This window comes from Pongo abelii, chromosome 2 (genome assembly GCF_028885655.2).
Source record: "Pongo abelii isolate AG06213 chromosome 2, NHGRI_mPonAbe1-v2.0_pri, whole genome shotgun sequence".
NCBI classification, from domain to species: domain Eukaryota; kingdom Metazoa; phylum Chordata; class Mammalia; order Primates; family Hominidae; genus Pongo; species Pongo abelii.
The window spans coordinates 113,024,355-113,040,661 of record NC_085928.1 but is presented as its reverse complement, the minus strand read 5'-3'; the positions used below and the strand labels follow the sequence as shown (position 1 = coordinate 113,040,661).

Here is a 16,307-nt window from a genome sequence, read left to right as displayed (position 1 = left end):
CCCAGGCTGACTCCAAGTCACAAATGCTAATCTCCTCTGAGCATATTTATGCACATGATACACACCAAGAGCATTCTGCTATGCTTTCCTTCTCTATATACATAAATATGCTCAAATACCATCTAAAATATTTGTCCAACATATCACTGCATGAATAGGCTTCAAATACAGGTCTATATTCCTATGAATGTTCAGACTTAAATGGCAATGAAAATAAATGAGTGAGTGGTTTTTACATTGTGTGTCTTCTCGCAGGGGTTTTATAGAATAGTCTAATTCCAAAGGAGACTTCTATCATAGAGATGAATAATTTTATATTGAAAAATGGTACAGATTATTTTTTGCATTTGCTATAATATGTAGACGCTCTTCCTCTCTGTTTTTACGTTTACTCAGAAGAAACAAAACCACTTTTCAATAATGACCTTTGCCAGAGCCAACAGAGCAGGCCACAGGCTGCCCTGCCTTGAGTCATTAACCTGGACTCCAGGATCCTTCTCATAAATGCCTAGTTTCCTTCTGCACTTCTGGCCTATGGACAGAATTTCAGTTGCCTGTTTTCTTTGGTTCAGAAGAACTTGACTGAAAATCGGACACCTGTCTTTTAACAACTTGCACATCTCAACAGATAAGGAGAACAAGGGTCATCATTAGCTTGGAGCTTCCCTCTCACTTCCCTGACTGACTTTATAGGAAACGCAGAATTTCCTTTCAGGAAACAAATGTGCAGCACTATACAAGAGGTCTGAACCTTTCTGAATCTTGGCCGTTGATCCCTTGCCCTCTGAAACATTATCTGCCATGGAATATTAGCCTTCCACATTACCACATTATCCCTTAGAGCAGATTGATTTCCTCCTGGGAGAGATAAGGCAGTCTTGCAAATCAGCAATGAGGCAGCAGTGAGGGGTATGGTGCCTCCTTTCCAAACACACACAAGCAAGCGAATGGGGCCACAGCACAAGCAACACTGTAGGACTTTTTCCACCAGGATGTCCCATGGTCCTCCAGATCCTCCAAGATCTACATAGTCATACGTCATAGTCGCCAAGAAACATCGACCCAGCCTACCATATTCATGTGGCCACCTCCTTGCAAAGTTGCCAAGAGTTCCAGAAGAAAGAGAAGGCTACAGCTTTGCACAACAGAGAGGTGGTACAAAAGAAAGACATTAGAAATTCCACTCTCCCCACAAAAGTACTGACCCACAAAGGAAGCTCTGTGCAACAAAAGGACACCTGCCTGGATGCAGCAATAAACACTGAAGCCCCCAGAATCAAATGCAAAGGCCCAGGCCTGCCTTGCCTCTCAGCCTCTCTCCAATTCCCCAACATCAGACTCCCTCATGTCAGCCTCCTAACTCCTGGATTTGCCATCCTTTGTGTGCATCTTGTACAGGGCCCGTGTCCCTGACACAACATCATGACTGTCTGCTCCATCCAGGTCCTCTGACTTTGTTTCTGGTCCCACTGACCCCTTTCCAGAACCACTCCCTTTTGTCATTGCTGTGTGTGAACTCACCCCACTCCTAGCAATCCCCTAGCTGTTATAGCCCAGGCGAGAGAGGATGCTAGCCTGGGCTAGGGTGATAGCAGCAGGGTTTGAGAGAGGAAATTGGATGTGTTAGATGTTTATGGTGAAATCTACATGATTTGGTGACAGATTAGATGTGGGACATAAAAAAAGAGGAAAATTTTAAGAATGCCTCCCAGGTTTCTGGTTTGCATGGCAGGGTGAGTGGGGCAGGGCTTGCTGGCAGGGAAATGGATTTGGGAGGTAGATCTTGAGTTCAGCTTTGGTCTATGGGGCATTCTAGAGGTCATATTGAGCAGCTGCTAGGTATATGAATATTGATTTCAAAGAAGAACTTTAGGTAGAAATACACATTTAGTAGCCTTAAACATATCAAACTAAAGAAGTTGACATTCCTTTGGAACTTGTCATCCTTTTAGTTAAACCATGAGATCCTAGAGGATGGGGACTGAATCATATTCATCTTTACATTGCGAACATGCAACATGACGGTGTCTGGAGAGCACAGTAAGTGTTGAATTGATCCGAGCCACACCATTGACAGTTATGCTCCAGTGTGTGCTAAAACCTGCTGGAGATATAAGACAGGAACTGAGCTGGGCGTGGTGGCTCATGCTTGTAATTCCAGCATGTTGGGAGGCCAAGGCGGGCGGCCTGTCAATTTCTGGGCCATATTTAACATTAAATAGCAATACAGCATTACCTAAAGTGAGATAACAGAATACAGCTTCTTAGTATTAAAAAAAAAAAAAAAGGCCAGGTATAATACAATTCTCTTACATCTAGCATTGCTACACAAATCTAACACACAGAAGTAGGTAATCAACAGAGGTCTGCTAAATATACACAGAAGTAAGGCATCTATAAAGAACAAGAGACAGTTACTTCCTCAAGTAGTTCCTGTCTTATTTTTTTGAGATGCAGTCTCTCTCTTTCATCCACGCTGGAGTGCAGTGGCATGATCTCGGCTTACTGCAACCTCTACCTCCTGGGTTCAAGCAATTCTCCTGCCTCAGCCTCCCAAGTGGCTGGGACTACGGGCCCCCGCCAGCATGACTGGCTAATTTCTGTATTTTTAATAGAGACGGGGTTTCACCATGTTGGCCAGGCTGCTCTCAAACTCCGGACCTCATGATCTGCCTGCCTCAGCCTCCCAAAGTGCTGGGATTACAGGTGTCAGCCACCGTGCCCAGCCTTTATTTTTATTTTTTGAGATGGAGTCTCGCTCTGTCACCCAGGCTGGAATGCAGTGGTGTGATCTCGGTTCACTGAAACCTCCGCCTCCCAGGTTCAAGTGATTCTCCTGCTTCAGCCTCCCAAGTAGCTAGGACTACAGGTGTGTGCCACCACACCCGGCTAATTTATTTATTTATTTATTTTATTTTTAGTAGAGACAAGATTTCACCATGTTAGCCAGGCTGGTCTTGAACTCCTGACTGCATGTGATCTGCCCACCTGGGCCTCTCCCAAGGGCTGGAATTATAAGCATGAGTCACCATGCCCAGCCCAGTTCCTGTCGTTATATCTCCAGCAGGTTTTAGCACACAGTGGAGCATAACTGTCAATGATGTGGCTCGGATCAATTCAATTCAACACTTACTGTGCTCCCCAAACACCATCATGTTGCACATTCACAATGCAAAGATGGATATGATTCAGTCCCCATTCTCTAGGATCTCATGGTTTAACTAAAAGGATGACAAGTTCCAAATAACTGTGCTAAGGCAGAATCTGAAAACTGCTATAATAGAGGTAGAAATAAAGTTTAGGTTAAGGAGGGAAGTAGGATAATGTCACAATTGACTTCATCACTTGGATGGTGGGGACGGGGTCTACTAGGAGTCATATGGAGTACAGATATTTCACATGTGGAAATTTCATGAGGAAAGGCACAGGAGTGACAAAGCACAGCACCCACTTACCAGATGGCAGTGCAACTGTCTGATTGGGGTATGGGCAGCATGGAGGTCAGGCAGATGAGCTGGAAAGGTACCCTGGGGCTCTATTGTATAAGCCTTTGAATGTCTCAGCAAGGAGTCAGAAAGTTATAGATAATGAGATGTCACTGAAGTTTTCAAAGGAAGGGAGAAACTATCAGGACTATGGGCTATGACAGAAAAATCTCATCCGCATTCAACAACCAGGCAGAGGGTAGTTTATGGTGAAGGCCAACAAGGGGAAGGCCATGAAGGAATCAAGTTGGATAATTATAAGAGATACTGAAAATAGATAGCCCCCTAAAATAGCCCCCAACCACGCATAGCCTTTATGTGTATGTGGGACTAAGAAAGACTCAGTAGCCACATTACAGTCTTTCAACAATACTGACACATCTGCAAATCAACAGCAGTTTAATGGTCCTACTATCAGGAGGATGATGTAACAAGCTTCCCCATACTACCTCAGAAAGGATAAACAAGGCCCAGATTGGAAAGTCAGGTGACCTGAATTAGAATAATAAATATTTGTCTTCCCTAGAAAAGCCCTCCCTAATCTCAAAATTGGGTTTGGTCCCCTGCCTCATTATTCATTCTGCAGCATGTAATACCTTTCAATTGCTGCATTTTCACACTTGCAATAAGATGAAGACTTGCTTCATTATTTGTATGTTGACAGTCTTCCCTATTAAACTGTAAGCTTCCTGAGAGCTAACACCCTTTCTCCCTTGATTCCTGCTGAAATGACAGGTGCCTAGCCCTATGCTAGGCTCATAAGTACAAAATAACTCATAAGCCTGCTAGGAGTTAGTCAGTAAATATGAACTGAGCACTCTTCCATGCACCGGGACGTAGAAATGAGAAAGTCATGGCCCACAGGAGGCCCCCTGTAAACAAAAAAGGAAGCACCTTTCTTCTTGTTGCTGTTCATGATACAGTAACCACTTATTGGTCACCTTCACTGGCCCAGGTATACATATGCCACTTTACATCTATATATAATTATATATATTTTATTCTCCCATTGAAGTCTCACAACCACCCAGCAGAGTGGTGACCACATCTACTTTCCAGATGAGGAAACTGATACTCAGGTGCAGTAACTTGCCCGAGGTTATAGAGGTGGGGAGTGGTATAGTGGTGTGTCTGGGATTTGAATCTAAGGCATTCTAGCCTGCACAACCCACATGTCCCCACCACACAAGTGAGTCTCAGGCACTTTGTCTCTGCCTCCATTATCTTTCACACATAACATTCAGAGGTGAACAGGGACCAGTTTTAAATCATGGGGAAGGTAGTGGGTAGGGACTGAACTTCTGATGGAGATTCTGACACGTGCCTGCCTTTGCTCCCCCATACACATACTTGCATCATACCACTCTCCTCCCTGGAAAAGTGCTTTGTGAATCTAAGCATTATTATAATTTTAAGCACTGGCCTCTCTCAATTCTTCTACTTTAAAGAAGCTCCTGTTAGAAATAGATATAGGTTTCAAGTGCAGAAGAATCCCCAGTGTGAGAAGTATGTCTACAAATGGAAGGGGTGACTTAGGGTTTTGGAAAGTACTTATGGCTCAGTGTTTCAAGGCAGATATGTCTTTGATTCACATTCCATTTCTTTTCCCAACTCTTTCACCTAATTCAGCCTCAAGGACTCCTCCTCCTTCATATTGACACCAGGTGTCATGGAGATCAAAGTCAGTGGTCAAGGCCAAAAGCAATACATGGCAGATATTATGAGGGATGATTTAGAAAGACGGTAGCAGTAAAATGTACAGTGGTGTTTAAGACTATGAAAACAATAAAAAACAGTGATCTACTGGGAAACTAGCAAGTTGGAAATAGAAAATTCAAAAATATTTTGTATGAAGGAGTTTCCTTTTAAAACATCCCTGAATATCCACCTAATCACTTGTAGTCAAAAAAAAGATTTTCTATTATTCTGAAGATTTTTAACTCATGATCCTTTTTTTGGTCTACAATTTACAAGAAAATCTTTTAAAGATTGTCATCAAGGTATCCTGTAAGAGTAAGTATCAACTACATCTCAAAGAATTACAAAAATCTACCACTATGGAAACTGAAATAAGAAACTGTGTTCTCTGAAAAGAGACTTACTAGAACAGAGAGGAAAAGACAGGAGAAATACATAATTAGGGATTATTTAAATACGTAACAATTATTTACTGTTAATTCGGAATTATTATAAATGAGCTAATAAAAGCAGCTAAGTAATTCAAAGGCCATGGCTTTTTAATTAATCTACTGGCTTTACAGTTTGGGTTTAATACTTAGTAACTAATAATATTTGTTGAGGGGATCTTGGATTTATTAAATCATATTAGACAAGCTAAATACTTGACCAGCTTAACTGTGGATAAAAGATATCATTTATCATAAGGATGAATAACAGAGGCTATCCTGGGGTCTAGGGATTCATTCTTGGCTCTGCTACTGTGACTTTGGCAAGGTATCAAAACAGTTTGGTTTCAACTTTAGCTTCTGCGTCTATCCAAGCTTGGATGCTACCATTTGATATACATCTCTTGCAATTGTATCAGGATTTTAAATATAACAATAAATTCACCTTGGCCCTGTCACTTTCACTTGATCTAAATATCAGCTGACTCCATTGGTCAGACAGAGCATTAAATAAAACAGGCATAGGAAAGTACTCTATAAAACCACACCTCCTTCCTGCCTTACAGCAAGATGCTAAGTAAATACAGGTTACGGTTTATGGCTCATTGGCTTTTTCCATAGCCACTGAATATACCTCTATTCCTCAAAACCATCTCACAAGTCCATGGTATCAGTCATAAGAGAAAGCAAGTGAGCTTATGAGTTACATATGTATGTATATGTGTCTACAAACACACACATGCATGTGTATGTACACAAACCCTCAATCCATTATTCCTAGAAAGCTGACCCATCCTGCTGAGGGGGAACTGGAGAGCCACCTCAGGACATGAAAAGCTGCAAACTACTTGGCCAACCTAGGATGTGCCTAAGGCAAATGCTTTCCTTGGTCAGGAGTGGTTTCCCAACTAATGCTTGCTAAGTCTTTGCTTAGTAGTAGGCTCTCCTTCCTTCCCTGAAGATTTTGATCAAATTCTCTGTTCTTGACATTGGTCACCCAAAGATGACTCTTCAGAAGACACTCTCTATAGAATTATACATTCTTTTAAATAAGTAAAGACACAATAGAGGAAGATAAGAAAGAAGAGAATGAAAGGGAAGCATGAAATGGAGTAGGGCTGCTCAAGACACAGGAAACAGATCCTCTACCTGCAAAGCCAGCCGTACAATACCGGAGGTATAGGTCAGCATGCTGTGCAAAATATCAAGCAGGGAAAAGAGCAGTGCAGCTGCCATCTCATTGTTGTTTTTATTGTCCACATCCAAGCACAGTGTGGCAGTTTCAGTGAGCAGGTTACAGATGTGACTGACAAGTCCTGAGGGTGAAAAAGGAAAAGAAAAAAACCTCATCATTAAGTACACAAATGTGTCATATGAACCAAAAAGAGAGGCATTCTGGCTCTATGTTGCATAAACCCTAAGCAATACTTAAACTATACTCAGATTCACTGAGGAAAGTTGTTTAAAATGCAGGTTTCCAGGCCTCACTCCCAGAGAGTCTGCTAAGGAGTCAGGGATGGGGCTTAGTAAAATACTTGTTAAAGAAGTTCCCCAAGTGATTTTGATGCAAAGGTTCCAAACCACAGCTTGAGAAACACCATCCTACATGGGCAGGCTTCACCGGGTCTGAGGACTCCCTGGAACTGAAGGAAAACAACTGTCCCCCCAGATTCTTGTTTGAAGGCAGTTTTCTTTAGTGCATGATCAAGGGCCACAGTGAACCCAGTGGTCTGCTCTATCTAGCAACTGGGTGGTTTCAACAACGCAGTCCAAAAATGTCAGATAAATTATAAGAAATTTGAAATTTAGAAATTACCAGGTGCCATCCCTTTGTCTCTGCAAACCTCATATTAACAGTGTGGCTGGTCTTTACTGATGTTTAGTTTGATATAGTCTGTTACAATAAATACATTTTCACATTTTGGGGGTGTTACTGTTTACATTAAATTGACATTTTTATCCTATTATATAGTGTTACCCTTTGAACTGAAATACAACAAAAGTGAAATTACAACATGAAATAATGTTATAAACCTAAATGATGAATGAGAACTTTGGAATCAGTAGAGCATAAATTCAGATGTTCTAAAAAAAAAAAAAAAAAGGTGAATTTTCAAAGATAAATATTTTACACATGCAGATGGGGGAAAAGCATGGCAAGGAAGTCTGATGTGTATTAAAAGCTATATTTTACTGGACCTGCAATCTATTTGTCCCTACTCCAGATCATCCACTGAATGGAAACTCAGCTAAGCACAGCCATGTAAGTTTTGGCATCTCTTCTATACAGTGCACCTTGTCACTTCCAGCAAAACAATCCAGTCTTACTGACAAATGCAAAATTATCACAAAATTATCAGATTACAAAAGTGAACTAATTTTGTCACTAAAGGCAGTGACACAGAATGACAGACGCATCAAAGTTATACCTCCTGTGGCAAAAAAAGGCATAAGTCTCACACAACTGCCAAGATGCTTATAAAAACAAAAACAAAATTGAGTTTCAAGGCTGAAAATAAACATGCTTGAAAGTAGAATGAATTACTGTCAAAATGTCCTTATCAAATGATAAGGTCTGATAACCCATATCATCAATGATACATACTGCAGAAAAGCAATTATTACAGCATGTGCATTACACCACCAGGCATTCTCCTTAGAGTTACAACGCATCACCCATGTACAGATAATGAATCAGCACTTGGCATCTGTGAGCTGTAGATAGAAGGGCTTGAAAACATAGTATTTGGTAAACATACGCTGCAAGAGAACAGGTTTTTCATTTGGGGGTTCCTGATGACTTTGTGACATGTCACACAGATGGTCAAAGGTAAAAGGGGTAAGTACTGGTGGAGTCCAGTTCTGTGAGCAGCAAAGAAGGATACGGTTCTTTAGGAGGCAGAGGTGGGTCCCAGAGCACCCATCTACATACTGCTTACTTCAGCGTAAACAGTTAGTGGGCATCAATGTTCTTGTTGAACTTCATTCAGTCTTCAAGGAGTGCAAAGAATGAATGCAATCAAATCCCTGCTGGGACAGAAAGTATTTCGTCTACTGTGTAAAAAACAGACAACAAATGCCAAGCTCTGATTTTACACACTGAAGTCACCAGCTCCCAAGGGAAGGTTCTCAGATAAGATTAGAAATGAAGTATGAGATTAAAATATTTCTTCACAACAGTGATAACGCCAGCAAAACCCATTAATATGATTTTAAGAAGCTGATCTAAGCCATATTTTCAGTGTTCTTCATAGCCAGAACTTTCACTTCAGGGTCAAAATGCATGTTTTTCATGTTTAATTTTTTTATTATGAAAACAAAGTCATGAGACAGTTCAGCAAAATGTACCTTCATTACCCTTTTCAACAATATCAATACTGTGTCTATTTTACCTGTCTTTTCAAAAGCATTTTAAAGCTAATACCAGAAAACATCTTATTTCTCCTGTAAATACTTCTGTATAACAGATGAAGACTCGTTTTTAACTACAATACCATTGCCACTTTTAAAAATTAATGTATTTTTATATACTCCTCAACTGTCTCAAAACTATCTTTTTACAATTAGTTTGTATGAATCAGGATGCAAAGCAGCTCCACAAATTCCATTTGGTCATGGACCTTAAGTCTCCTTTAATTTCTAATAGTCCTTCCTCTACTTACAATTTTTTATGCCACTTATTTGTTGGATAAATTAGAACAGTTTTCTTGTAGATTTTCTCATAGAACTGTTCCTATATCCCTACATGCCCTGTAAATTGGTAATTGCACCTACAGACTTGATTTAATTCAGGTTCAATTCCTTTGGCAATAATACCTGGGGCTGGGTTCTTTGGATTTCCTGTTGCATCTTATCTGGAAAGACATACCATTTGTCTTAGTTATGTTAAAATTGATCCATGGATTCAAGGGTTGTTATTTGGAAAAGGAAAAGCAAGATAAATGTTTATTCTTTCCTGTCATTTACCAGTTTCAGAACAATGATTTTGGAGTGCTAGCAACTACCAAAGATAACCAAGGTGTGAAGTGGGAAGGGTAGAGGAAGATAGAAACTACCAAAAGTTACTAATGCGTTCATTTTGTAGCATCATTGTGAACATGATGCATTTTTAAATAATATATTTATGGGTTTCAATTGATTTCAATCACTATTCATTTGTATGCTCAATATGTTCTATCTTTGGCCACTAAGAGCTCCTTGAAAGTATCCTTGCTTCTGCTATAAATAATGTGCCCTGAGTTCATATTATAGAATTCCTGCTTCTGACTGGGCATTAGACACTTCTCCAAGGAGCCCTGGTTTCGTTCAATGAGAATTTGTACTTAGAGACCATGGTCTGAGCACTCGGGGTGTTCATTGCTACTGAGTCACTGATTCAGTAAACAGAGATAGTTAAGTATCTATCTCTTTAAGAAAAATGAGTTCATGCAGATATTTCTAATGCCAGAGTCCAGAAACAGACCCACAATTATACAGTCAGGAATTCTTCAGAAAAAAATCCTTTTCAACAAAAGGGTAAGGAAAAACTGAGTATCCAAATAGGGGGAAAAGAGAGATCCTTGACCATTACCTCACAATATACAAACACTAATTTCAGATGAATGATAGATCTAAACATACAAGCTAAAATTATAAAGGTTCTAGGAGAAAATGTAAGAGAAGATTTTGCAGCTAGGTAGGCAAGATTTCTTAGGATCCCAAAATACCTGGTCTTTAAAAATTGGATAAATTAGACTTCATTAAAAATTAAAGCTTTTGCAAATCAAAAGATACTACTAAAAAAATAATAAATAAGGAAGCCAAAGAATAGGAGAAAACATTCTTCTCTCTCTTTTTCTACATGTATATATGTATGTGTGTATATATGTGTGTGTATATGTGTATGTGTGTGTCCAAAAACCTGTATCCAGAATATACAAACAATTCCCACAACTTGATAATAAAAGTACAAATAATACAATTTTTAAAAATGGGTAAAATATGTGAATAGCCAGTTCACAAAAGGTGTAACAGTCAATAAGTATATGAAAAGTGTTCAATATCACTATCATCAGGGAAACGCAGATTAAAATCACAATGGGATATCACCACACATACATATAAATAATTATAATCTAAAAAACTAACACAAAATGTTAGTAATGATGTGCAGCAACCAGGACTCACATATATTACTGATGAAAAACAGTTGGCATTTTTAAATAAATCTAAATATACATTTACCATATTATCCAGAAATCTTACTCCAAGGTATTTATCCAAGTAAAATGAACACATATGTCCACATAAAGATTAATTAGAGCTTTATTCAAAATAGTTCCAAACTATGGCCAGGCACCGTGGCTCACACCTGTAATTCCAGCACTTTGGGAGGCCGAGGTGGGCAGATCACTTGAGGCAGGAATTCGAGACCAGCCTGACCAACACGGTGAAAACCCATCTCTACTAAAAGTACAAAAAATTAGCTGGGCATGGTGGCACACACCTATAATCCCAGCGACTCAGGAGGCTGAGGTAGGAGAATCGTTTGAACCCAGGAGGCAGAAGTTGTAGTGAGCTAAGATTGTGCCACTGCACTCCAGCCTGGGTGACAGAGCACTACTCTGTCACAAACAAACCAGAAAAGCCCCAAACTAGAAATAGCCCAAGTGTCCATCAACAGGAGACTAAACAAATTAAGATATAATCATATAGTGGAATATCACTTAGCAACTAAAAATATCAAACACTGAACTTTACAAGAACATAGATGAATCTCAAAAAAAAAATGCTGAGAGACAGATTGCAAAAATTAAAGAATTCTATGAAATAAGTTGCAAGAACACATTTATTTAATGTTCTAAAGAAAACCTGTCTCTATTGATTGGGGTCAGAACAGAAGTTATTTCTAGGAGAGGGGAAGATGGAACTTTCTAGGGTGATAGAAATGTTCTATACTTTGATGGGGTGTTGGTTATAGCAGTGCATGCATTTTTCAAAACTAAATATAAGATTTGTACATTTTACTGCATATAAAATATACTTAAATTTAAAAATGCAGGGTTAAGAAAAAACAGGTTGGGACAAACTAGGGAAATGCTTAAGGAAGATAAATGAAGCAGTATGTGCTGTCTTCACTGGGTTAATAGGAGAATTTACTGAGCACTTGCTCTTTTCCTGGCACTATACTCTCACTGGAAGAAATGCGGAAGTTAGTTTCTAGGTAATTTTAAGTTAACTTTTAAGATATGCTGAGTTTGATATAACAAAGGAGCATTCTAAGTGCCAATATTCAAGGGAGATTAAGCCCTAAAAACTAGGGAACAGTTAAAACTAAAAGACAACAACAACAAAAAGAAGCAAAAGATGGTCAGAGAGAACAGAAAATTTCCCAAAGGACAGTCAAATTTAGAGAGAAACAGAATCAAAGACTGAGGGCTGAGTAAGTCCCAAACAGGGGCAAGGATTTACAGAGGAAATGAAGGCAAAGGTGCTAATATAATATAGTAGGAATCACGACAATGTAAAGTAATGGATATCAAGGAATAACTAGAATTAAAAAGAAAATGGATGCCAAGAATGTCTAGTTGGATGTCGGCAAAAATAGAAGAATAGGAGGTCTTAGGTTTCCGCACGTTCCACAGAAAGTTCTATCAGCAACTATCCACAGATATGAACACTCTGGTGAAATCCTCCAAAATTGGGAATAAGCCTGAGTCACCTGTGTGGCTTATGGAACTTTTCCACATGAAAAGGGTAAGACAAACGGTTTTATTTTGACTATACTACCTTTCCTCCTCCCAGAGGTTAGCATAGTGCCACAAAGAGAGGATTCTCCAGGAACTGGGGTTTCTACAGAGGGAAAAGAGAACCAGAGGTGGACAACCATCTTCTCTAACATCCTGTGGCACTTTCCAGAAAGCCCACTCCTATCTTACATCATGGGGAACACAGGGGAAAATGGTACCACTAGACCAACTGGGATTAGGCAGAAACAAAGAAAGAAGGTGTAGTAGAAAGCAACCAGGACATAGATATGGTGTTAGCTTTGTGTACCTGTCAGCAGCAGTGCCCAATCAGTGGTACCAGCTAATAGCCCATCCAACTTGAAAAGCTGAGCTAGTCACTCCAGAAGTGATCAAAAGTTCTACCTAGCTTAAATCCCTACACAGTCAGCCCCCAGGACCAGCCTCATACCTAGCCCCAAAGCCTCACATCCAGGGAGTGAGACAATCATCACAGCAAATTTCCACAAAGAGCAGAGGCTCTATTTATCACACCCAGGAGTTTAAACAGCACTCAGTCAAGCTTCAAAGCTCACCTCAAGAGCCTGCCTAGACAGAGAGACAAACCTCAACTGTGCATTTCTAATGAGCATAGCAGCTGCTCCCAGCCATTCCAATTAGCATCCTGATCACAGCCCCTCCTGCAACCCTGTTCAACTACTGAACTAAAATAGTAAAACTATCTGGCCAAAGAATATACTCCTGTGGCCCAGCCCAATGATGGGCCAACTGTATTTCTGGAGATCAACCAGTGGTCTCACTGGATAGAAGAGCCCAGCCAGCTGCCTCATCAAAATTGAGAGCAAAGGCAGCAGCCCAGCCATCTAGAGAGCCCAAAGCAAGCTCTGCCTGCCCAAGCCATTAAAGCTGGCCCATCTACAATAAAAGCTAAATGAAAGAGTGAAGGTCTACCCCTGCCAAAAAAAAAAACTTAAAAGCCTAAAAGATGGCTATCTCCTCAACTGCACAAACACCAATGCAAGAACACAAGAATTACAAAGAATCAGGAAATCATGATATCTCCAAAAGAAACTAAGAAAGCTCCAACAATACACCCTAAAGAAAGGATCAAATTTTATAAACAGAAATACTAGAGACAATACTGAACTGAAAAATGCAAACAGGAAGCTTCAACATCAGGCTCCCTCACACTGAAGAATCAATGAACTCAAAGATAGAACATCTGAAATTATCCAATCAGAGCTGCAAATAGATAAATAAATAAATAAATAAATAAGAGTGACAAAAGCCTACAAGGATTATGGAATACCATTAAGAGACCTAACCTAGGCATAAGAGGAATTCAAGAAGAAATAAAAAAGAAAAAAAAAACAAAGTATTTTTAAAGGAACTAATGGCTGAAAACTTCTTTTAATTTAGGGATAGATGCCAACATTCAGGTAGAGGAAGCACAGAGGTCTCCAATCAAAGTAAACCAAAAGAAGAGTTCACCAGGACACATAATCAAATTATGAAAAATCAAAGATGAAGAAAATATGCTAATATGCTGAGAGCAACAAGAAACACATTGCATCCAAGGGAGTCCCAATACAATGTCAGTAGATTTCTTAACAGAATTCCTGCAGGGCAAGAGAGTGGGATGATTTATTCAAAGGGCTGAAGGAAAAAACGCTGCCAAACAAGAATACTTTACCCAACAAAATTGTCTTTCCAAAATGAAAAAGAAAAACTTTCCCAGACAAACAAATGCTAACAGAATTCATCACCACTAGGCCTGCCTTACATGCCTGGCTAAAGAGAGTACTTTAAGTTAAACAAAAAACCATTAATAACATAAAACACACAAAATCACAAAACTCAATGGTATAAGTAATACAAAGCCATATTCAGGATACCTTAGAACTCTAATTGTGGCATGTAAAGTGGTTTTACTCCTAGTATGAGGGTTCCAAGGAAAAAACTAATAATAATGACTATAGCTAAAATAAACTGTTAATAAATGCATATTACAAAATGATGTAAATTCTGATATCAAAAACATAAAATGAAGGGCAGTAAAATTGTAAAGCTGTATGCAAAGTTAAGAAGTTAGCGGCTTGAAACAGACTGTTATAAGATGTTCTATGTAAGTCTCATGGTAATCACAAAATAAAAATGTATAGTAGACACACAAAACAAAAATAGAAAAGATTCAAAGCATATCACTATAGAAAACCATCAAACTGCAAAAACACCAATGCAAGAACACAAGAATTACAAAGAATCAGGAAATCATGATAATAAAATGACAGAAGTCCTTACCTATTGATAATTACCTTGAATGTAAACAGATTAAATTCTCCAACAAAAAGACATAGAGTAATTGAATGAATTAAACAAACAACAAAACAAAAAAACCACAAAACTAGACCCAACTATAAGCCGCTTACAAGATACTCACCTCATTTTTAAGGACACACACAAACTGAAAGTGAAGGAATGGAAAAAGATATTCCATGCAAAGGGAAACCAAAAGAGGGCAGGGATACTTCTATTTATATAAAACAAAACAGACTTTAAACCAAAACTACAGAAAGCAACAAAGATGTTATATAATGATAAAAGGGTCAGTTCAACAAGAGGATATAACAACTGTAAATATATATGCACCCAACATCAGAGCACCAAAATTATATAAAGCAAATACTGAAGGATCTAAATGGAGAGACAGACTGCAATACAAGAATAGTATGGGACTTATCCCACTTATAGCAATGGAAAAATCATCCAGACAGAAATTAGTAAGAAAACACTGGTCTTGAACAACACTTTAGACCAATGAACTAACAGACATATGCAGAACATTCCACCTAACAGCAACAAAATATACAATCTTCTCAAGCACACATGGAACATTCTTCAGGATAGATTATATATGAGGACAAGTCTTGACATGTCTTCACAAGTATTCACAAATTTAAGAAGACTGAAATAATAACAAGTACCTTTACCACTAGGATGGTATGAAACTAAAAAATCAACAACAGGAGTAATTTTGGAAAATTGACAAATACATGAAAAACAACACGTTCCTGAACAACCAATGAGTTAATAAAGAAATTAAAAGGGAAATTTAAAAAAATTGAGACAAATGAAAATGGAGATACAAAATTCTAAAACTTACGGGATACAGCAAAAACAGTTCTGAGAAAAAAGTTTATTGCAATAAGTACCTACATCAAAAAGAAAGGTCTCAAATAAACAACTTAATGTTATATCTCAAAAAAAAAACAAAACAAAACAAAGAACAAGCTAAGCTCAATTTTAGCAGAAAAATTAAAAACATTAGAGCAGAAAACAATGAAATAGAACTAGAAAAGCAATACTAAAATAAACTAAAACTTGTATTTTTGAAAAAAATAAAAATTGAGAAACTTTTAGACTAAGAAAAAAAAGAGATGACTCAAATAAATAAAATCAGAAATGAAAGAGAAGACATTAAACAGAAATACAAAGAATCATAAGAGCTATTGTAAACAATTAAATGTCAAAAAATTGAATAACCAAGAAGAAAGGATGTATTCCTAAACACATATAACCTATTAAGACTAAATCATAAAGAAAAAGAAAATTTGAGCCGGGCATGGTGGCTCATGTCTGTAATCCCAGGATTTTGGGAGGCCAAGGCAGGCAGATTACCTGAGGTCAGGAGTTCAAGACCAGGCTGGCCAATATGGTGAAACCCCATCTCTAATAAAAATACAAAAATTAGCCAGGTGTGGTGGTGCATGCCTGTAATGCCAGCTACTCAGGAGGCTGAGGCAAGAGAATCACTTGAGCTCAGGAGGTGGAGGTTGCAGTGAGTGGAGATCACACCACTGCACTCCAGCCTGGGTGACAGAGTGAGACTGTCAAAAAAAAAGAAAAAAAAAATAGAAAATCTGAACAGATCAACAAGAAGATTGAATAAATAGTAAAAAGTCTTCCATCAA

General features: G+C 38.6%; 1 protein-coding gene across 16 annotated transcripts in view; it reads right to left on the bottom strand.

Annotated features, from left to right (window-relative positions):
- ULK4 (unc-51 like kinase 4) overlaps positions 1-16,307 on the bottom strand; it is a 727,378-nt gene that overhangs the window by 214,330 nt on the left and 496,741 nt on the right. For all 16 annotated transcript variants that reach the window (XM_054550402.2, XM_054550404.2, XM_054550405.2 and 13 more), the window contains 1 exon segment: positions 6,761-6,927. In XM_054550402.2, coding sequence (XP_054406377.2) covers positions 6,761-6,927 — 167 coding nt within the window.